Raw genomic sequence first — 24,215 nt, forward strand, 5'->3', positions numbered from 1 at the left:
ACTAAAACTTTATATTCATACACTCTCTCTCTCTCTCTCTCTCTCTCTCTCTCTCACTCACTCACTTGAAGTCAAGGTTATTAGCCCTTTTGTGAAAATGTAATTGTTTTTCAATTATTTCCAAGTGCTGTTTAAATGATGGAGAGAGATTATTAAACATCATCGTTTTAATAACTAATTTCTAATATCTAATTTCTTTTGTTTTTGCCAAGATGACAGCATATAATATTTTTCTAGTTATTTTGGAAGATACCAGACTGTAAAAAATGCTGGGTTCCATACGATCCCTTCACGTTGTTCCAACACACATCAATCAATTTAACTTTAAGCGGATTAAACTTAAAAAATTAAGTTGTCCCTCCAAAAAAATAATAATAATTGTGTTGTTTCAACTCATTTTAAATAAGTAGTTTGAACAAGCAGCAAAAGTCATTTTTGAATGTAGTATTCAGCTTAAAGTGCAATTTAAAGGCTTCACTTGGTTAATTAGTTTAACATTAGGCAAGTTAGGTTAATTAGGCAAGTAATCTGATTTGTTCTGTAGCTATTTGAAAAAAAAAAACTATTTTTATTTTTAACGTAAAGCTGATTTTATTCCAGTCAAATTCAAACAAACAAGATTAAACAAGAAATATTATAGGAAATACTCTGAAAATGTCCTTGCTCTGTTAAACATCACTTGGGATATATTTGAAAAAGAATTACAATTTCAAAAGTGGACGAAACATTTTTTCTTCAACTATTTCATAAGCCAAAATAGAAACAATGTTTTATTATAATAAGAACAGCAGTGTCACATAGAAATAAATTAAAGCTGTTAGGCTCTCATCTTATCAGCAGTAAAACATTCTGTGTGCACAGAAAGAAAGAAAGAATAGAGTGAGGATAAACATAAATGACAGTGGGGGGAGAGGTGAAGATCAGGGGAAAGAGATGCAGGTATATAAATGCAGAACATCCTGGACAACACATGAACACACGTCCACAAGACACAACCGCAGAAGAGGACAGAGGACTGAAACCGGAAAGGGGGGACATTTTCAAAGGTAAGAATCTGATTGGAATTTATGTATGCAATAATATAATGGTAAATTGCTAGTCAATTTTTAAAAGATGTTATGAAGAGCATTATATGTGACCCTGGACCAGTGATAAGGATCCATTAGTTTGAAACTGAGATTTATAAACCATCTGAAAGATGAATAAACTTTACATTAATGTTGTTTGTTTAAGACAATATTTGAAACACTGATATACAACTTTTTTAATATTATTATTATATTATTTTATTGTTATATTATTATATGTGTTATATTATTTGTTATTTACAACCTTGAGCTACAATTATTTGAAAATCTGTAATCTAAGGGTTAAAATGTGTCTAAATATTGAGAGAATAGCCTTTGTATTCCATTATTGTTGTCCAAATAAATATCTTAACAGTGCATTTTACTAATCAAAAATTATGTTATGATATACTTATGGTTGAAAATTTACAAAATGTCTTCATGAAACATCGTTTTTACTTAATACTCAAATGAATGTTGGCTTTTCAAAAATGAATACTTTTACTCATACACTGTATTTTTGGCTGAGACTGGTTTTACGGTTTTTATTAGTGCTTCTATGGTAAAAAATATATATATAATTATTATATTATAAAAATTATAATTATGACACCAAGTGTTACAGAAAGATGGATGAAATTTCATAGTCAAGAATGAATTAATTCATAGGAATTTTAGATGATATTTTGTTGCTGTTTTTTATTTTTTATCATTAATGGGGATTAATAATACTATTAAAAATTTATAAATGCCAGTTATACTGGGAATAAACACTACTTTTATTCATCATTTGAGAAAAACATCAAATTTTATTTTGAAATAAATAACATACAACAAACTATATCTAGGCTAATTTTAAAAACGACCCTTTATAGACTTCTTACAGTGTCTGAGCAATATTTATGTGATTTTTAACACATTTTGCCAGCAACTAAATTCTGTAATTTAAATAAAAGTGTATAAATGTGAAATTGCTAACTTAACCTTGCAATTTTTCCCCATCCTAGACATGCAGGCAAGCGACATGAGCGTTTTCCTAGCTGTGTTTTGCACGGTCAGCATCTTCCAGCTCTGTCACGGAGTATCCAGCAGTGGAGAATGCTACTTCAATGCTAAAGGTAAACTATAATAAACATTAAAGTACAAGCACACACAGATCTTAGAAAATAAATAAGAATAGACAACTGAAATATTTTATATATCAGAAGTTCTGTAAACAAACTGTACAATGTTTTAATTTACACAGTCTATATAAAACAAATCGAATTAACTCTATTGTATATTTAAATTTAATTTTAAATCATTTGAATAATTCTATAATAAAAGACTCATAACTGGATCAATCGTAATTTTGAACAAATTTTGGTTGATTTCTGTTCAAATGACGGAACAATTCTCTTAAATATATATTTCAAATAATACTTGTGTAATGTTTGTTTATACACAATTTGTTTTGGTTAAATAATATTAATAATACATTCAAATTATGTGCATTTACATAGCAACAGCTGTGGTTGTGAAGTAATTGGATGTTACAAGGGCTGCATGATTTGGGAAAATGTTCATATTGATTTCTGAGGTCAGTGTTGCGATATGGAATTGCGATTATAAATGGTATCGTGAGTCAACTCAATGGGTTTTTAAGGAAAATGCACACACAGATTAGTAATAATGCTGAAATGTGTATTTGTAAAATTAAAATGGTTTCAAAATAAATAATTTTTATAAAATGAAATATTTGCACTAATGTAAAATTATTCTCAGATACTTGCAATTATTAAATGATATATAACAATATTTTATATGTATAGCTTTGTATTATTGTTTTATACTTATTTTCTGATTTTTGTCTTGTTCTGGTAAAGCATTTGCTAAAATATGATGTTTTCTCTGCCTAAACACAATTATGATTGATATGTCTAGGCTAGCAGATTTTTTTCCCTCATGTAGCAAAGGTGAATAACTTGAAAGAAACAAAAAAGTTTAGCTTGACTTAAATCATATTTTATGCCGTTTAACTGATCGCATTAATCAGTAATTAGCAGATATGTGGTCTCGAGCGCACGAAAATGATCTTTGTAGGTCAGTGCGCTTCTTCACTTCTGTTGCTGTGAGAGGAGAGACTGCTGTTTAGGTGAAGAGCACCAGCAGCTCAAACGTTCTCCATCAGGATTTTATCCTGCATGCATGCGCGGATCAGCAAGCAACAAGCTGCTTGTCACAGACAGAACTTGATATCAAATTTGTTTATGTCGTCAGAAAAATACGGCATAAAGTCTGAATTGGGTATATAGGCGGAACCATTTGACAGTTCTGAAGTTTGTTGCGCCCAGCGTAGTAAATCGTAGTTAATACATATGTATATAAAATCTTTTTGTTAGCAGCACAAGTAAAATCGGAAAACTGTTCTCAGAGAGAATTAAGCTTTATAACAACAACACATAAGATGATTCATCTGTGTCTAGGTATCAGAAATTACAAATAACGTTTTAACGGTTACATATCGCCACCTACTGGCATAGAGTTGTAACTGATACAAACTTAATTTGAAGCTTCAAGTTACTTTCAAAAGGTGCCATAAGCCGTTTCCATCCATTTAATGTCATGTGCATTTTGGAATCTTGAATAAAAAATGTTTAATGCAAATGCCAAGATGCGCATAAATGTTAAAAATGCACATAAAAACATATGCGCACAAATGGGTAGGATATGCGATAAGATAACTTAGACACAAACTATGATGGAAACTCATTTACTGAATAAAATCTAGCATGCGCTTATAAAAACTGGCTTTTCCTACTGGAGCAAATTTCAACTTTCCTTTTGATATTTGGCACCAGTTTATTGGTAAGTGACGATTTTGCTCTCTTAAACTTATTGGATGGAAGTGGCGATTTAGTCGCAGTTGTTTTAAGCAATATTCCAGTTTTGCGCATAAGTTTACATCTTTTACATCTTGGATGGAAACATAGCTACAGACATACATTTTTATATTAACTATAATTGTTTATACGAATTGGGTAGACTAAATTGTCCATAGTGTATGTGTGTGATTGAGTGTGTATGATGTTTCCCAGTGATGGGTTGCAGCTGGAAGGACAACCGCTGCGTAAAACATATGCAGGATATGTTGACGGTTCATTCCGCTGTGGCGACCCCAGATTAATGAAGGAACTAAGTCGAAAAGAAAATGAATGAATGAATGAATAATTGTTTATGCCAGTATTTTTCATTTTTTGAGTGACAAACATGATAATCTACGGTTACAAAAAATAATAACTATAAGATACAAACGTTTGCAGCAGTCATACTTGTTAAATGTTTAACAATGAGTAAACATTTTTAAAGGGGTCATGCTATGAAATTTTAAATAATGCTTGCATGTCTGTAGTAGAGAATTCAGGATCCCATGTTTTTTTATTTCTTATACTTCAGGGCATTTAAGAGCAGTTAGTTTTATAAATGAGGCACAGTGTGATAGAAAGTCCGCAAAGAAACTTGTGTCGATAGATCTGCCAGCAGATTTGTAAACAATATTAAAGCTTTATCGTGTAAATAGCCCTTTTATATGAATAATGTTGTCAAACAAACATTGTATAGACTGTGGTGTGAAAAATGGGTGGCATAAAACAAGATGATTCAACAAATAAAGATTGGTTTCTCTATTTCCTTACATTTCTGCATGGAGAGTTTACATGTTCATCCTCAATTGGTCTGACGCATTCACGTGACGCTAATTCACAGGTCAGAATTCACCAAGCTAGATGATGGAATGCATATTAATGGAAGTCAATGCAAGTGCAGGGCAGGCTGTTGATAATGCTTTCCATGCAAAGAAATCAGCCAATTAAAACAATGGGCGTTCACTGACAAGCCATAAAGGACCTGCCTGAAAACAGACCATTTCAGATCAGAATAAGGGTAGAAAAAAACCATTTTTTCCTAACGTTTTTCATGCAGAAATCAGTAACATACCCACCCACCTCAGTTGTGTCGCTTCACTTCCGTTCATGAATTCTCTAGCGGGGCATTATGTGATAGCGTCCATATGATGCGCACTTCAGAATCTCGTCAGAAGTAGTAAGTAATCTGGGTACGTCTCGTATACTGTTTTTCAAATTCTATAAATTTGGATATACTACTCGGCTCGCATACTGATTTTAGTATACTATATAGTTGCTGGAAGTTACTGGAGACTTTTATATTCAGTATGATAATTTATTTCTTATTGAAAGTGAATATTAAGTAGGGGTGGGGTTTTAAGGGGTGGAGATTGCACTCATTCTCTCATCTTTCACTCTCAGCAAACTAATAGTTGGAGGGCTAAGCATAATTAAATTCAGCCAAACCCTCAAACCATCGTTGTTAGAGAACACCTGCTATTCCAGAGCGGAAGCAAATGGTCAGATTTTGATTAAAGATTACCAATAAAAAGATTACCAGATTTTTCATTTTAAGACTAAAATTAAAAACGCTGTAAATTTAGATTTTGTGTGAATTTCAATTATTAAAGTGGTCATAAACAAATATTTTCTCAATGCTATATGCACACAGACTTAATTTTCAGCGAGGGAGCCCGGCGGCTTTTCTCACAAAATTGTCACGTTTAAGATCTGATTTCTTTTAAAATCAGAGATCTTCACTGCCTGTTAGATATACGATATGAAGTGGGTGTCAGATCTGACATGTCTTTAATATATCACAGTTTATTTTACCCCAGTATTTTCAATGGAATTTCTGTGCTAGCCTGTTGCTACTGACGGCGCTAGTGATTACCACGGTCTTGCATCTTGTTTTACGCTAGAACCACTAAATGAATACTTCCATGTAACTGAATGTATTGTAATTACATTACAACATTAATGCTGTAAAAACAACCTTGAGAAATTGAAAATAGTCACATTAAGCTTTCACCGGAAGTTTATCATCGGCTTTAAAACTCTAGCTGTGCATACAGCCCATTCACCCCGAAACAGTATTCCATTATGACTTAACAAGCGGATTAGGAGGGGCGTGAAGTAGCACCTCAGGTAGATGTCATTTGAATTTAACTGAAAACAAACAAGAAACGCATTTTCAGATTTCAAATGAAAGATTATATGGGCAAACGTTTGTTTACCACCAAATTAGCAATGTGACCTAACGAAACCAATATGGTTAGTTTGATTTCATGTGTACTTCAATACTTAACAGCTAGTCTGAAAGTAGGTCAAACGATGTCTTAGTTCTAAAGTTGTAACGCTCACCGTTTCCCCCCACAGCCAGCTGTGAACACAACGGCCGTGTCTTCGACATCGGGGAGGCCTGGATAAATGATGAATGTTTCCAGTGTGTGTGTTTCGAGCCGTTTGGAGTGGGCTGCTGTGAACAGTAAGTGTCATACTAGAGGCCTCAACACGCCGCTGATATTGAAGCTCATTGTTCTTTACTGTCCTCTAGTGGAAAGCAGCCAGTCGATTTCCCTCCCTGGTGTGAAGCTGTTAGAAAACCAGATTCCTGCACGGTTGCTGTGGTGATGAAGGCCAACCATAAACTTCCTTGTCTGTTCGGGGGGAAAAACCGCTTTCGAGCGGGAGAAGGGCGGCCGTGGAAATCCGAGAACGACCCGCTGTTCTAGAACGCCGTAGTCACTCACGGAAAACTCTAGTTTAAATATATACTTACTGTATAATTGCACCATGTTTGACAACAACACACTGATTAAAAATATCAGTATTAACAAATGATCTATATAGAATGATAATGAGAATAGTTCTCTATATAGATCAGTGGTAATAGCAGTAAAATTTATCCAATTTTACATATATTTATTAAAATGTATTGTGACGACAGCAGATTTCTTTCTACTGTTCAGCAGTGTTGGTGGGGGGAAAATACTTTTAAAATAAATGTTACATTACATTACATTTGTGTTACCTTTTCATCTTGACTGAGCTTGCGGTTGATTTTCTATTATTTTAAAAAGAAAATAACATGTATTTTTGGAAAATGTAAACATATTTAAGCCTCAAACAGCCTTTCAGCTGCATTTCTAGATTACATGAAGAATGGGATATATAAATGATAGTTTACGCATTTAAACTTGTATTCATTTTAAGAAATACTGAATAGTTTTTTGTGCATTTAAAGCCCTGGTGAGATCACACAATTTTGTCACGATTTCCTTGATGTAGGGTGTTGTGGGGAGTCGTAAACGACAAATGGCCATCGTGACCTCTTGTGTAATGTGGCATAGTTCACGACAACCGATACAATGTCTGCGACGACTCACAACACTGTCGCAGATGGTCTACCATGTTTAATTTTTCCCCCGATCTTCACAACAAGTTCCGTTACGTGGGTGACACTGTGCATTATGAGCACATAATTTCTCGGTTATCTCAGCGGGTGGTGCCGTTTAATCCATGGGTCAGATAATCAAAAAATAGGCTGCGTATTTACTTATGGGTGGATCTCAGGTGGATAAGATCAATCATTTGTTATGCAAACTTTAACTACCTTTTTTAAAATATTAAGGTGTTTTAAGCTATTTTAACACAACGAGTTTCTGAGTACTCTCAGCCTTCCGACCAAGTTCATTCTTCCGAGGTGTTCTGGAAACACTTCAGTGTTTCTAATACATTGTAAAAGCCTGTTTTGCCTAGATTAAACGAATTAAACTAAAATTGACTGAAAGGAAATATATGATCCTATTAATATCATAACGAATGCCCTTAAATAATGTAGCCTAGTTGTCAGCAAGCATCAGTGTTTATCGAGATTGACATAGATTAAAAAAAAAAAAAACATTGAAATGAATAAGATATATTGTTATAACAACACTTTTAACTGCTTTGGGAAATAACATTCATCATAGACGTCATGAGATGAAGTAAAATGAAAAAGTAATGTGATTCTTTACTAGTTACTTGGAAAAAGTAATCCGATTACTTAACTTCCATTATTTGTAATGCATTACCCCGAACACTGGTCTTCAGTGTCGCGTGATCTTATTAGAAAATATAATGCAGATCTTACATGCTGATTTGATGCTCTATTTGTGCAGCTTCATTGTCAAAGAGATAGTTCACTCAAATGTAAATTGCCATCATTTACTCATCCTCCACTTGTTTAAAACTTGTTTGAGTTTCATCCTTCTGTTGAACACAGATATTTCGAAGAACACTAAGATAAAAACAACCATTGACTACCATAGTAATTTTGTTGCTACTATGGATATCAATGGCTGCTTTTTTAAAACGTTATTCAGAAGATCTTGCTTTGTGTTCAACAGAAGAAAAAATTCGTAAGTTTAGAATTATTGGAGAAGTAAATTTTCATCTTTGTGTGATTTTACCCTTTTTATTGTCACACCTCATTGGGTTATTTGAAATAAATCTACAGTATCTATGTACATTGGGATCGTATACAGTTAAAGTCAGAATTATTAGCCCCCATTTATTTTTTTCCCCAATTTGTTTAACAGAGAGATTTTTTTCCATCACATTTCTAATTATAATACTTTTAATAACTCATTTCTAATAACTGATTTATTTTATCTTTGCCATGATGACAGTATAAAATATTTTACTATTTTTCAAGGCACTTCTATACAGCTTAAAGTGACATTTAAAGGCTTAACTAGGTTAATTAGGCAGGTTAGGGTAATTAGGCAGGTTAGGGTAATTAGGCAAGTTATTGTATAAGGATGGTTTGTTCTGTAGACTATCGAAAAAATATATAGCTTAGAGGGGCTAATAATTTTGACCTTAAAATGGCTTAAAATTAAAAACGGCTTTTATTCTAGCTGAAATAAAACAAAGATGACTTTCTTCTGAAGAAAAAAATATTATCAGACATACTGTGAAAATTACCTTGCTCTGTTAAACATGATTAGGGAAATATAAAAAATTAATAATTTAAAGGGGGATTAATAATTCTGATTTCAACTGTATGTGTTATTTAATAATATGGTAACACTCAAAATTAAATTTTAAATCTTTGTATGTATTAAAATTAAAGGTTTTTTTTTCTGAAAAACGACCAAACACTACACAATTTCTTCTTCAAATCCACAAAAACACAGTGGTTCTATGACAGTAAAAATCATGGTTTTTATTTAAAAAAAAGAATTTAGGTATCATTACACAAGATACAGACAGTAACAAAGTGATTACACATCATTGTGGGCTTTTTCCAGTTAAAACTATGTGTTCACCCCCTTTTCTTAAATTTGTATACTATTAAGTGTTACATTTCGCTCCCATTTACTGTGTTCATAATACATATTTTAGATCTGCACGGCTTTTGGACCTTTTAAATCTGGCAGTGCCACTGCTTTGAACTTGCGGTAAAAAAAAACAACAAAAAAAACAACTTCAACCTTTCTTCCCTGGGTAGAATATGGCTCTTTAAAGCAAATGAAAAAAAAAATATTAATGAAGAAACCATGACTTGGCCTCATCTGCTCACCATAAGCCCATAACAGTGCAGCATTTCAAATAGTGGTTTGCAAAACATTTGTGTTAAAAAGCAAGGGGATTCGACCCAAATAATGAATACATATATTACTCAAAAAAACAAACTCCGAATGGAAGCAAAGGCTTTTAATAATAATAACAATAATAAAACAAATTGGTCCTCACGGCATGGTTGTGCATACTGTTACAGACCACATGATGTGGTTTTGGTCCCAAAACCGGTGATGCCGACTAAGCAGCAGAAACTTGTGCAGGATGGAAAAAAAAAAAGAAGAGGTGTGAAGAGGACAGCAGTGGACCAGGCACCAACAAGACCAGCAAAAACAACCTGTGTCAAATCAACAACAGGAAAAAATGGCTTGAGAATGATCTAAAGCCAAGCAATAGACCGCCAACAAGGCTTTTATGGCACAAAATGTTACAAAAATCAGCCTCCAGTAAAATTATCATTGAGAGTTTGGGCTGATATGCGGAAAACACTAAATCGTAAAGCTCTGATCATGGAGCAATACCAAAAAAAGGCTCCCCGAGGTCAACATTTGACTCTTGAGGAGTACCGTAGTAGATAATTTCTCAAATCACTTGGGATAGTAGTTTGGAAAAATTGAGGCACCACATTTTTGCTGGTTGGCTTGGTGAGCTTATCCTCCAGCAGAGGAAGAGAAGAAAAAAAAGGGAGAATCAGATGTGCAGAAACAAAGAAACCAAATGAGATGAGGGATTCAAGAAGGGAAGAAAAGGCCTTTTTTTCTGCTCCAGGTCTTCTTTAGAAACTATTGAGCTCGCTCAGGGTCTGGTCCAAAGTGGCATGGATCTTGATGTTCTCCTCTTTAGCATCTCTCAGTTTCTCTGCAATAAGAGAGAGAGGAAAATAATTTAACTCTAAAATTAATCCGTGATACTGAATTGTACAGGATAACATCATTATACACAAAACTCAATCTGATCTTTTGTTAAAAAGTTTGAAATAACGACAATCATTTTGTTGGTTTTGTTTTTGTAAGAAGTCTGAGAAGTTCATCAAGCGACAGCAAATACAGTAATATTGTGATATATTAAGGACGGTCACAATAATCAATAAATCAACGTATCGCACAACACATGGATATGATCTCAATCCTTTTTGGTGAGGCAACATACAGTATATCGCCCATGCATATAAAAACCAATTTTAGCAACATTTTAGCTGATATATTTTAATGCAATACATCATACAACAAAATATAGATATTGGTGATAGGCCTAGATACATCACCAATTAAAATGACTGAAGACACTTCCAAAAATCAAATTGTAATACTAAGTTGTACAGGATAACACCATTACAGAGGAAACTCAATAATGCTTCAGATCTTGATGTTAAAAAGTTTGAAATAACTAACATTTTTTGTTTTGTTTTTGTGAGAACTCAGTTTATTATGCGACAGCAAATGCAGCAATATTGCTTACCAATTAAAATGACTGTAAAGAGACTTCCAAAAATCTATATATTTTTTAAAAAGCTCTAAAATCAAGCTGTAATACTAAACTGTACAAGATAACATCAGGGAACTCGATAATACTTCAGATCTGATGTTTAAGTTTAAAATAACTTTTTTTGTTTCATTTTTGTGATCAACATGTAATACTGAATTGTACAGGATAACATCATTATACAGGAAACTTGACAATGCTTCATATCTGATAATAAAAAGTTTGAAATGACCATGTTTTTGTGAAGTCTCAAAAGTTCATCATATGACAGCAAATACAGTAATATTGTGATATATTACCAATTAAAATGACTGAAGAGACTTCCAAAAATAAAAATCAAACTGTGATACTGAATTGTACAGGATAACACCAGGAAACTCCATAATGCTTCAGATCTTGATGTTAAAAAGTTTAAAATAACTTATTTTGTTTTGGGAAAAGTTTCAAAAAGTTCATCATGTGACAGCAAAAGCAGTAATATAGTAAATTATTAAAAATTAAAATGACTGTGAATAAGAGATTTTCAAACAAAAAAAGAAACTCTAAAATCAACACATTATACTGAATTGTACAGGACAACATCATTATACAGGAAACAATGCTTCAGATCTGATGTTAAATAGTTTAAAATAACTATAATTTGTTTTGTTTATTTGAGAAGTCTTAAAGTTCATCAAGCAACAGCAAATAAAGTACTATTTTGTGAAATATTACCAATTAAAATGACTGATTAAGAGAAAAGTTCTCAATTTAACAACTACTACTATGGTCTTCTTAAAAAGCGAACTTTAATTACAGACCATTTTGAAACCATATGGTAAATACATTCTCATAGCATGTTAAAATGTCTCTGCAAATTCTCTCTCCCTCTATATATATATATATATATATATATATATATATATATATATATATATATATATATATATATATATATATATATATATATATATATATATATATATATATATATATATATAAGATTTAATATATCTAATATATCATTAGATTTGCTTGCCAGTTCAGGTTTATTAAAAAGCAATTGTGAAAGTGCTCAGATTTATGCTGGAAGATTCTGTAGATAACATTCATCTGAAGTATGCCGGGGTTTATCCTGCAGTGTTAGCATTGCGCAACAGTGCTGTGTCGATGCTCTGCTTCTGCTGCAGCACTGGGGTAAAAATAACTTGACGGTAAACTAATTTTCGGAGAACTTGCAGCTGAATGAGAGCCTTTTTATTTCACTCAATGGCATGCGGCCATGTATTAAACCTTTACAAAAAGACAATTACTTGTTCTTCCACAACTAACTTTCAACAGGACCATTGGGCAGTTTTTAGCTTTAAAAAGAACTTAAACATTTATTCATCCTTCGAAAACAAAACCACTGTTCAGTTGCTTTTTATACACTGGCAAGAATACATACGTTAAGCCATTTTAAAATGGGAAGTGTTGGTTTTGGAAAAGTGAAACTGAACTAAACAGACAGAAAGGATCGATGTTTGTATGGAAAGCAAGAATCAATGTTTTTAGCCTAAAGAAGACTCATCTGTCTGGCCCCCTACCATCTTTAATCCATAATAAACCCCTGATCCAGGCACAACTGTTGTGATCAACTTTGATTAAAAAGAAAATTGGGGCAGCCATTGATAGGAAAGCGAATTTATGATAATTGGGTCATTCACATGAATAACACCATTAAGTGCATGTATCTGGGCTGCAGGATTTTGTAAAAGCTGACATTGCGATATTTTGTTTTCCTGTGATGTATATTGCGATATGAACACAATTTCACAAAATGGCTTGGGTAACTCTATTTGGAAAGGATTCCGAGTGCATCTGCATAAGATACACAAAATTGTACAAAAATATACATGGTAACAATTCACAGATGAAAGCATTAGAACGAAGATAAAGAAATCAACAGTGCTTCATGGTTTTCTGTGAAGTCTAACGGCATTGAGGTTCAAAATGCAAATATCAACCGTAAAAAAACTCTGTATAGTCTTCATTGTATAAATAATTAAACATTACATCTTTGTTAAAATTTCTTGTGCCCAAATGGTTTATATAAGCTTAAAATCTTAGTCACAGGCCTTAAAAACACACTCAAATAAAAGTCTTTCACACCGTTAGAACCCGTTAGATTGGGTCATGTTATGCCCAACATGACTTTACAAATGCGGAGATGTGATTATTGCAGAATCGCACATTGTGATATTGATGCTGAAACGATATATTGTGCAGCCCTAAAATCTGACTTATTTCCAAATGGATTCATAGTAAGACAATCATTGAATGTCATAGTAAAATTCTCTATAGTAAGACATATGACTTATGTATATGATTTTTAAATATATCTGAGACTCAAGCCTGTTCACGCATAACTCTGACTCGTAAGTCTACATGGTACGAGACCAAAAACAAAAAAGCATGTCTATGAATTGAGTGGTTAAGGGTAGATCTTTTTGAGTCTGCGTGGATTGCTTTATACAAGTAGCAGATTTGATGAAGACTTCAATTCACAAAAACATTCAGCACTTACATTTGACTTGATGAAACCTGTAGAAACCCTGGCTAGATTTAAGAACATTATGAATGAAATTTCAGACTTACACAAGGCTAAACGCTAAGGATTTTTTTTTCCTAATGGCCCAGTTAAAACTATTAAAAACTAATGTTATTTTAAGGAATATATTTAAACCATATATTTAAAAATATAAATAGAGTTGGTAAATAGAGTTAATAAATAGGAGTTAATAAACTTGTCAACATTTTTATTGAGATGGAATGGATGAGTGTTGGTCTGATTGGGTAGCTTTACATGAACATTGGAAAATTAAGATCTGTTTAAAATAATTTAAGACCTACAACACAGTATTTCAGTGAACTTAAGACTTTAGGCCTAATTTTTTTATTTTGAAATTTAAGACATTAAGACACCACGGATACCCTAGTAGCCATACAATCTCAAGCATGCTTGTTTGATGCACAAAACAAACACAGGTTCATTCTTTGTGGCAGAAAAATCAAGGTTTGTTCATACATAAATTTTTGAGCTTTTGCCCAAACGATCAAGAGTTCTACGTCAATAAAAACCTAAATTAAATCTCAACAAATCAACTAACTGCTTATATTCTGTAGCTTTGAATGAAGTTTAAATGGATTTCAATCTCTTATAAAACATTCAAGCATCAAAAATGCACTAATTATGGGAAGTTGGGATCATTTTACGGTCTCTGACCTTTGATTCTAGTTCAATGAAAAACAAACTGGAGTAATTCTGTTCAATTTGCAAAAACAGAATTAAAATGTTACGAGTTGCTTCCAAAACACATCCACAACTAACATGAATATTGATCAAACTAAAAACAAGTGAGAACAATAGTGCTATAAGAAAGCGAAAAGAACAAGGGTCTTTTGTGTATGATTAGCTCAGCTATCACGTTTTAATCTACATACATTTGTAAACTATAAGAAACAATAAGACGATTTGAAACTCAAACTGCATCACGTAACTGTAAAGGTAAATGATATGAATAATAACTATGCACCCATTATGCCACGGTCACACTAGAGTTTGCGCATGTGAAATTCTGTTGTACGACACAGTGAAAAGGGGCGAGATTAAACAAGATGATTTGACATTTAAAAAAACAAGCGATTGGTCCATATTTTAAATATCTGTACAGAGAGGTCACGTGATGCCAAAAGTTCACCAAGCTTGAACTTTGCAACGTAGCGTTCAAGCTTATAAATCTGGTGTGTGAGCTTGCGTTTCCAGTCTGACGCATTTGTGTGCATATGAATGGAAGTCTATGGGGAGAAAAGTCCAGTGTGACAGCAGCTTTACAATGCTTGTATGTCACGTGACAAAAGATCAAATGTATCTAATGACTCGAGAGATTAACTAATCAGCAATGGTCTTGTTCTGCTAGGACTGCATTTGATAAGTTTAATATGGGGCTGTCACGTGATGAATGAACGACAAAAAAAAAAAACACTTGAAAACAGGTGAACTAATTCAAGTACAGGATGTTGTGTATTGCATGACTAAACAAATTGCTTCTTGAGATTACTCGTTTTTCCTGAGCTGCATTCCAGATTCGTTCATCCTCTTTGCTTCAAAATGATGACAAAAAAAACTGATTGAGGCCTTTTTTCCTCATTAACCACTCAACTGTCAATATCTCACCAATATGGTGCTTATGTTCAGTACTTGATAGCAATATAGCAAATGAATCAAATCATGAAAAACAAAACATCTATCCATCCATCTATCTATCTGGACGGGTCTAAGACTTTGAATCCATTCTGAATTCATATTTTACCACTGTTTTTTGTTATGTAGGAAGAGTAATGTATCTAATGCCATTAACGGTCACCCTGCAACCTGTAGGTTCATTTGCACTTGCATTTTAAACCATAATATTATAGTTTAAAAGCAATCATGACAATCTATACATCACTTGAAAGCTTCTAATTTTCATATTTTATGACCATCTCATGATTTTTATAGCAACAGCTACAACGGACCAAAAGAGATACTCAGAGTTGAAAAGCATTACTTTGCTACAGCAATCATCACAAAAAGACTGTTTGATAGATAAATAATAAAAAATAAATACATTTAAAAACTGGTACCAGCCATTTTGTGGTACTGGTTGTGCTCATTTGTGAATGTGAATGCAATAGACAACCAGAAGTGTTGGAAGTCAAAATGTGATGAATAAACCAAAGCCAGTTTTCCCTTCTTGTGATACTGTGGTTCAACGTCATTTTCTATACATTACTAATACTTTGAATTAGATAGCTAGATAAAATACGTTACATATTTTTAGAAAACAATGGTCTGAACTTGTAATAAATATAAAAAATAGAAATAGTCTCAACTTGTGTTAGAGTGTTTTTTGTTACTATAACACACATCCTGGTATCTCAATGCAATACCCCATTATTTTTTCCAGAACCTAAATTCAAATCAAATACCACCAATATAACAATATTTATATAACAATAATTAATATTTTTACAGCATTGTGACAGTTGGGTTTAGGGTTGGGGTAGGTGTTAAAAAAAATAAAATTTATTGGGTAATTTAACAGATAGCATAAATAATACTCTATATAACTACCGTTTTTACGTTACTGTGTTGGTTGAGTTTAGGGTTGGGGTAGATGTTAATAAAATACAATAAATTGGAAATTTTATTAATAATATAAATCTCGTTAACTTCCGGCCGCAACCATATCCGATCTAGCTGCATCCGAAATATAACCATACACAAAGGTGCCCTTATATGGTCACCAATGGAAACTAGATAGCATCTGATGGTGATGTTTGGTTCTGTGCCAAAACTAAATCTTACTGGAAGCTAATTTATTTATAATATGGACATGTTAAATTTATGTAGGTTCAAATATTAGGCTTTACATTTCTGGCCAAAACGAAGCTAATTTTGGTTTAAAAAAATTGATGCATATATAAATAACAAAAATAAATATTACCTTACATAATTCTTTATTTATTAATGTGTATTACTTAATTATTAATTTAACTTTTTTTTTTTTTTTTTTACTTTTTTAGTAGAATCTGTTAAGTGTCTGCTTTAAAATATGGCCAATATTAAATCTATGCACAAAACCCATTGAAAATTGGCAATCATTTTTGTTGAACATGTCAGTTTCACATCTATGTTCTGAAAGTGGGGACAACAGTTAAGGGGTTAATTTGAGACCTTCAAGCCTGTAGCCTTATGGACCAGAAATAATCTTAGCCATAGCTCAACTCATGATTAATAACAATTAGTGACGGAGAATTTATTCAAGGCTTTTATCTTTCAACCATGAGATATAATACATGTGCAATTGAAGATGGGTAAATGCTTGGTTGCCCAACACCAGTCCATTGCAATAAAGAGAGACAAGCAGACATTCAAAAGAGAGCAGAGCCATTTTTCTTTCTCCTCCCTTCAATAAACATGGACGCAAGGCATGAAAAATACAGCAAAAGGTCACTGAAGAGCAAAAGCAGGGACAAAAGAATAACAGATCCTGATAAGAGGAAGATGTTGGGGCAGATAATGAATATCTAAAGAACAGAAGCAGAAACAGAATAAAGAAACTGGCACTACAGACATGAGTACACGGAAAAACACACAAAACAGGAAGTGTACAAAGAAGATCGGAGAAGAAATAAGCAACAAATATGGACAGTCAGAGAAGACGAGGAAGCATTTCTTGAAGTCACAGTCAGCCACAGAACAGTCCAGAAACTCTTTATCTGCAACAGACACCAAGTGTAAACACCTCATGACAAGAAAGTCGCACTTTTGGCAAGCATGCGTAGCTGTTAAGAACAAATGTTAATACTTGCATCAAACGAAGGCCACAGCTCTCAAACAAACTCAAAAGACCAGTTCATGGGTTAAATCCTTAGTATGCAAATGTAAGGCTTAAAGGGGACATATTTAAAACAGAGATGTTCAAATCTACAACAGGACATTCTTTCTTATTCCAACAAGTGCATATTTTATACATAAATAACTAATTTACAACATTTACATTTATAATTTGGCATGGTCAAAGTTAGAACTAGGGTTTAAAAATCTACTTTGGTACCAAATCAGTACTTTTTACATAAATGAATAAATAGTTATTTAAGTCCTATTTAAGGACTTATTTAAGTCCTGGCACCAGCCATTTTGTGGTACTGGTTGTGCTTGTTTGTGAACGTGAACGTAATAGACAACCAGAAGTGTTTAAGCCAGAATGTGTTGAACACACCAAAGACACTCACCAAGTCAAGTTAAGTTTTTACTTCGTGTGATACTATGGTGCTACTTGCTTGTTTACTGTTTTTTCATATACATTACTAATATTTTGAATTTAAAAAGAAACATAAAAAGTGGTATTTTTCAAGCCGCCAACTATAGAAGCATAGTGTTCAGGAGTGACAAACTCTTTAAAAGGTATGACTGAAAATGGGATTTTGATATAACATGATACTATTGCAACAGAAAAAAATGGATCTATTTATGTTTTTGTTTTGTCCTTTTATTAAAAATTTCTCATTTCATATTTTTAAAAGAAATGCTAAATATATCATTACTTATACATAGCTAACGCGTAGATCACAGCGGTTTAATCAGCCTTGGCTGGTCCCTGAAGCGTACAATCACACCAGTGTGATTAGAACATTCAGAGCGCACGTCATCAACTGCTAAAATTCAAATCTGACCTAAAGAGGTGTGCAGCGCTTGTTATGAATCACAATTTAACCGTGCTTTCAAACAGAATAATTTCCTTTATGTATTTCGGAAGAAAACTATGAATAAACATGACGTAAAGCATTTCGTTTCTCTCCTGCGGTTGTTGCTAGAAGGGATACAGCTGTGATCGGAAGTTAACGAGAAGTATATTATTTATTAAATTAGGCATTAATTGTATTTTATTAGCAACTACCTTAACTCTAAACCCAACCCTCAGGGTAATGTAAAAATATTATTGGTTTTACAAGGTCACAAAAACTATGCTCTATTGCCATGAGTATGTTCAGCTGTATCCCATCTAGCTAATGAAATATTGGGAGTGGGGGTTACATGATAAACTTGGACGTGTCGCCATTGGAACTAGAATGCAATGATTTCCAATTAACGGTCACAAAAAACACTCATGCAGGAGGGTCAGCTGGAGTATTTAAAACTCATGTGTAAGGATTAATGCATTCATAACTTTTCTATTACGGCTAAATTTTTACCAACATTGGTACTATAAAACAACAGAATTTTCTGTATCTTGTTCCACTTCTTAGAACTATTAGCATATACCTGCCCACATTTGAATAACACTACTGTTCAATATTACCACTGTTGCTATTACTTATGCAAATAAAAACAACTTCAGCCAGTTTTTCACAGTTCAAGCTTCAAATAAAAAGGTAAATCCCCTTTATCTGTCGATTAAGATGAAATGCAATATGAGTGTTAGCATATTAGTTACTTCAAAATCATATACCAGTTAGCATCTCATTCATCCAAGTTAAGACATCACTGGAATAAAGTGGCCGTTTGAAACATCTACAGTCAATGATTAACTCCCTGCCGCTTAGCTTTATACTATATGGTAAAAGTATACGATCAGAGGTTATGAAGCTCAAGGTTAGCAAACCAATTTCAGTCACGAGACTCCAAATCTGTCATTGCAGCAAACCTCAGTCGCAAAGCAAACCATAAGAATCAGAGTTTTACACACGCATGCACACACACACAGGCCTATATTTACATAGAGGTCATGTCGTTGAGAGCATGATCCAACTCCTCACTAATGGCCTTATACTTGAGTTTCTGAGCATAAAGCTCATCTGTTCACACACAGAGAGAAATCAGGAGGATAGAAAATGTCAGAAGAGGAAGAGCATGAAGGAAAGATTAAGTAAATGTATAAAAAAGGAAATGCAGATTATGAATGCCATAGTAGACATGAGGAACAAAAGCTAAGAAAAGAGCATGACTGGTCATTTTACAGCTAACAGAAGGAATTAAGTTAAAAATGAGGAAATAATCATACCTTCCAAATCATCAATGGTTTTCTCCAGTTTGGCCACAGACCTCTCAGCAAACTCAGCACGGGTCTCAGCCTGGAAGGGAATGGAGATATTATTGTTAATTCTGTCCATCTATCTCTCATTTCTTCTAAAAATAATACAGATGTTAAATTAAAAAAAAGCTAAAATTAACTTTTAATGATCAAGTAATCTCAATATTTTAAAATTAGGCTTGAAAACATCCTTCAGTGCGATTCAAATTAGCAGCTACATTTCAATCCAAATATGAAAATTACATATATGCGCAAATCTTAAAATTTGCTTAAAATATTAGTGAATAGGCAACAGTTCCATCCAGTGAGTTAAATAGAAAATAATAGACATTTTGTGATAAATTAGCACTATTTATCGAAAAGAAAATGGAAATTGCTACAGTAGGGGAATCCACGGAGGGATTTTTTCCTTAAATAAATGAATCATTTGCGCCTTAGAAGACAAAATGCAATCAATATGCGGTGGCTTTTAGAGACGTGAGATGCTCTTTGAGCACATTCTCAAGACAGTTCTGGAGGTAATAATAATAACAACAACAACAAACATTGGGATTTTAAAAATGACCAAAACAACATTTCAGATGTGGTCAGTCTGTTGGTTTGTCCATGAACGCCTCCCAATTGTGCCTATTTTTGTTATGACATGATGGCTTAATACAAAATTACATGATTTATTGGATGCGCATGCTGGAATTAATTTTCTTCCATTTTAGTTTACGCACATATTTACTTATCAGACAAAACGTTTACATAAGTCAAATTTAAGACTTTTAAAGAGCCTTTTAAGATCATTATGAATAAAATTTTAGACTTATACGAGGCCAAACACTAATGATTATTTCTAATGGCCCGGTCAGTTGCCACAAATTTTAAAAAAATAAATAGTAATCATTTCTTAACGACAAATTTTAATGTGTCAAAACAAGTAAAACTCTAGTTGTTTACATTTTTATCTTAATGATAAGTTTAACATTGTTAAAAGTATATTTATTATGGAGACAATGACAAAAATAATCAAAAATATACATCTGTTGGCTTTCGGTCTAAATTGACCAATAGTATTATGCATCATGTGAAGTGATTTGTTGCTCTGTTATTATCATGAGGAATTGTGTCATTGTTTTCAGTTTTCGTTCCCTGATCAGGGAATTTAATTTGGAGAAATTGCTATAAAAGATGTCGAGTAGTCGATGGATGTTAACCTGATAGGGCAGCTTTACTTGGACTAAGAAAAATTTAAACCCGTTTTAAAAAGTATTTAAGGCCTACAAGTTATTATTTCAGCGAATTTAAGACCTAAAATGTTTTTTTTTTTTTAAGACATTAAAACTTCAAAGATTTTCAAAGTTTATGATCATCTTGGTGTTTCCATTAAGCAATTTTAATGTTATACTCCAAAATGCGCATTAAACTAGGTGGATGACAACAAAGCTAATGTAACAAGCAATGACAAGAGTTCAGGGCAAGACTACCAATTCTTTGAATGATGGTGGACAGGTTATTTAGTGCTCAAAAATAAAGTACAACTATTCTATTTATTTGTAGTGTGGATTAGGCACGGAAAGCTGTACTAGAATTCTTGCAAAGGATTCAAATCCTGACTAGCACCTGACATGGAGCGTAATGCTCCATTTAATATCTCTCACCTCCTTCAGCTTATCAGTGAGGATCTTGATTTCTTCCTCATACTTGTCCTCCTTCTGGGAATACTATAGGGAAAACAAATGGAGCAATATGAATCGGGGTGGGGTCTTGTGAGAAATCCCGCAACTCAGCATGCACACATACACACACCCTGTAAGTTTGGAACACTTCAAACAGACTAGCAATTTCACGACATGTTTCTACAACAGCTCTTAAGGCGAAAAGTCTCTGCTTCGGCATCATGTGGCATGTTTCCCCCCCTTTTCCTAGTTTCTATGCAGGTTGGTTGAGTCCTAGCCTGCTGCTGTTGAGCAAGGATTGTGACATGATGGCTGACATCGGTGCTGTGAGCTGCCAAAGCTTTAAACAGATCAGGACATGTGCGCAGGAATGCAGCAGCAACATCAACAAAACACACCAGGTATGACAGAAAGGGAAAAACAGCCCTACTTTGACATATATATGTATATATATCAGGGTTTCTGCAGGTTTCACAAAGTCAAATTTAAGACTTTAAGACCATGAACAATGAAATTTCAGACTTGTATAGGGCTAAACACTAAGAATTTTTTTTAATCGCCCATCAGAAAAAAAAAAAATTACTTGCCCCATCAAAAAACTAATTCAAATTCATTCTAGTCATTAGCCACATATTTTAAACAACACGTAAAAACAAGCAGACCCTGGTTGCATACATAAATTTTTTTCAACATAAGACTAAAAAAAAAAATAAAAACAATTGTATGCACAATAGACTTTTATAAAAATTAGTTAAAAATATAGTTTTGCTAAATGTTTTAGAGATGCATTGTTGGTGATTAGATGTGTGTTGGATCAATTGGGCAGCTTTACATAAAGGAAAGTTAAGACCAGTTTAAAACAATTTAAGACCTACAAGACAATATTTCAGTCAATTTAAGACTTTATAAGGCCTAAAATTTTGTTTTTTATTTAAGACAAAGACTTTAAGACCCTGCGGATACACTGCATGTATAAACACATACAAACGGTGTACTTATGATTTTATCTATTTTCCAGTAAAACATGTGGTCCACTATCATCTTTAGGAAAGGAACAAAACTACATTCAAATAAGCCATTGCAATAACAATAATAATAATAATAAGACTACAAGGTTAAAACCAAATCAACTAAATTCAATATTTTTATTTCTCTCTTGATTTTTCCTCTATTCAAATTTTATTCAACAATAATAATGATAAGTTCTAAGATTTTTTTTACTCTATATTGATCTAAGAACCAATCACACAGCAGAAATGTGCAACAATAGGAATCTAAAAATGTGTTGATATTAGAGAAGCAAATTTTCAGCCACCGAAAATTTATCGGCCGAAAATATATATGTTATGACATTTAATGAACCCTCTAATTTTTGTGGCTTCAGGCAGTGTTGGGATACTCTTACAGCTGGAAGCACTAACAACTTATATCGAAATATATATTGTTATCGTTCAATATGGAAAATAATTAGAGATTACATTTTTGCCTTAATATACACATCATGACGCATAGCATCAATTAACAAAATATTAATTTTAATAAGAGATCTGTAAGGGCTATACTCATCCATGTTAGGCATTGCATATCCATTTTGTAAAAATACAACTACAATAAACTTCTTTAGATTGAAAAAAATTTACATTATATGCTACATATATACATACATACATACATACATACATACATACATACATACATACATACATATTATGGACCCTTTTCACAAGCCTGTTTTGACGCATTTTACGGTCAGAGTCTTAAATCCTTGAAAGTTTAGTATTAACATTTTTTTGAACGTATGAACATTTATATGCATTTATTATATCATCTTTGATACAAATTACAAAAACCACTTGTGCGAGGCATTTCTAATGCATCGTCTATGGGGCTGAAAGTAAATATGAGGTTATATGAGGTCTCACATTTTTTTCTTTATTCTGAAAGTCTTTAAAACATCATTGTGGAGTTTCTTTCATTATTTGAGCAAATAAGATAGTAAAAAATTATTTGTTGTACTCTCCCATTCACTGTGCTTTAAGTTCCCAACTATGATGACTTCTGCTACTGAGAAACACGAAAATGTGAAAAGGGTCTATTGTATTTATTGAATATAAATATGTTAAAATATGCTACCGATATTCTAAATATATTTTTAATCTGTATATAAAAATAAATATATTATAATATATATATTATAACACTAATAATATAGAATAAATTACAATAAAGTGTAATACATGAAATAAATACATTTAAAACATTCAATATTATTCCAATTTAAAACTTCAATTAATGATATAATTACTTATTTTTTTATATTACAATAAATCTACTAACATTTACTGCATCAAAACAAAACTTTGTAGACTATTTCCTGCACACTGTGTTGAGACAGTTAAACCCCCTTCACGATATGCAAACCATAAGCAACAGATTTCATTAGGCAAACAAATGGAATCCAATAAAGGGATTCCACCTAAAATTCCACAGCACTAAAAACAAAAGCATGCTGCCAAATGACATGCAAATAAAGGGCGTTTCTCTTTCATATGTTGATGTCATGCAACACAGCTTTCATTAGCATCTCTTCTGCTTCATTAGTCAAGACATCCAAGACCGGTTGTGCTTGATTCTATAAGCGACCAAAATGGCGATGCTTGACTCATTACGCAACATACCTTCAGGCACATCTAAAGCTGAGATGGATATGGACAATGAGAGGGGGTCTTCACTTCATCCCTGTGGCTTTTTTTCTTGACGTAATATTCTACCAGTGTAATGTGGTCCGACATGCGTGGCCTTTTGTTACGGATGATGATATATAGCTGTACAACAGGCAAAAGGCCACTTGTAAATGAGGCCGCTCATGTTATGCTCACATGACCAGTTAGATCATTGCTTCGGCAATTAGGAAGCCTATATTGGATTCAATTTGCAAGGCACAATTGTGAGGAT

At 33.0% G+C, this 24,215-nt stretch overlaps 2 protein-coding genes across 9 annotated transcripts in view; one reads left to right on the plus strand and one right to left on the minus strand.

Annotated features, from left to right (window-relative positions):
* The first annotated feature begins 937 nt into the window (after window positions 1-937).
* Window positions 938-6,891, plus strand: msmp2 (microseminoprotein, prostate associated 2). The gene is made up of 4 exons (XM_056480390.1): window positions 938-1,046; window positions 2,075-2,185; window positions 6,329-6,437; window positions 6,507-6,891. Exons 1-4 carry the CDS (start codon window positions 971-973, stop codon window positions 6,682-6,684), a joined length of 474 nt encoding a protein of 157 aa, XP_056336365.1. The 5' UTR covers window positions 938-970; the 3' UTR covers window positions 6,685-6,891.
* Window positions 6,892-9,135: 2,244 nt separating this feature from the next.
* tpm3 (tropomyosin 3) overlaps window positions 9,136-24,215 on the minus strand; it is a 41,836-nt gene continuing 26,756 nt past the window's right edge. For 4 of the 8 annotated variants that reach the window (XM_056479524.1, XM_056479522.1, XM_056479529.1 and 1 more), the window contains 4 exons: window positions 21,243-21,305; window positions 19,567-19,636; window positions 19,282-19,360; window positions 16,794-17,281 (listed from right to left, as the gene is read on the minus strand). In XM_056479524.1, coding sequence (XP_056335499.1) covers window positions 17,278-17,281; window positions 19,282-19,360; window positions 19,567-19,636; window positions 21,243-21,305 — 216 coding nt within the window. In that variant the 3' untranslated portion in view covers window positions 16,794-17,277. Of the gene's footprint in view, window positions 10,376-16,793; window positions 17,282-19,281; window positions 19,361-19,566; window positions 19,637-21,242; window positions 21,306-24,215 lie in introns of those variants that run through there. The other 4 variants (XM_056479523.1, XM_056479525.1, XM_056479530.1 and 1 more) reach the window with 1 other exon arrangement.

The sequence above is a fragment of the Danio aesculapii genome, chromosome 19, assembly GCF_903798145.1.
Source record: "Danio aesculapii chromosome 19, fDanAes4.1, whole genome shotgun sequence".
In the NCBI taxonomy this organism is placed as follows: Eukaryota; Metazoa; Chordata; class Actinopteri; order Cypriniformes; family Danionidae; genus Danio; species Danio aesculapii.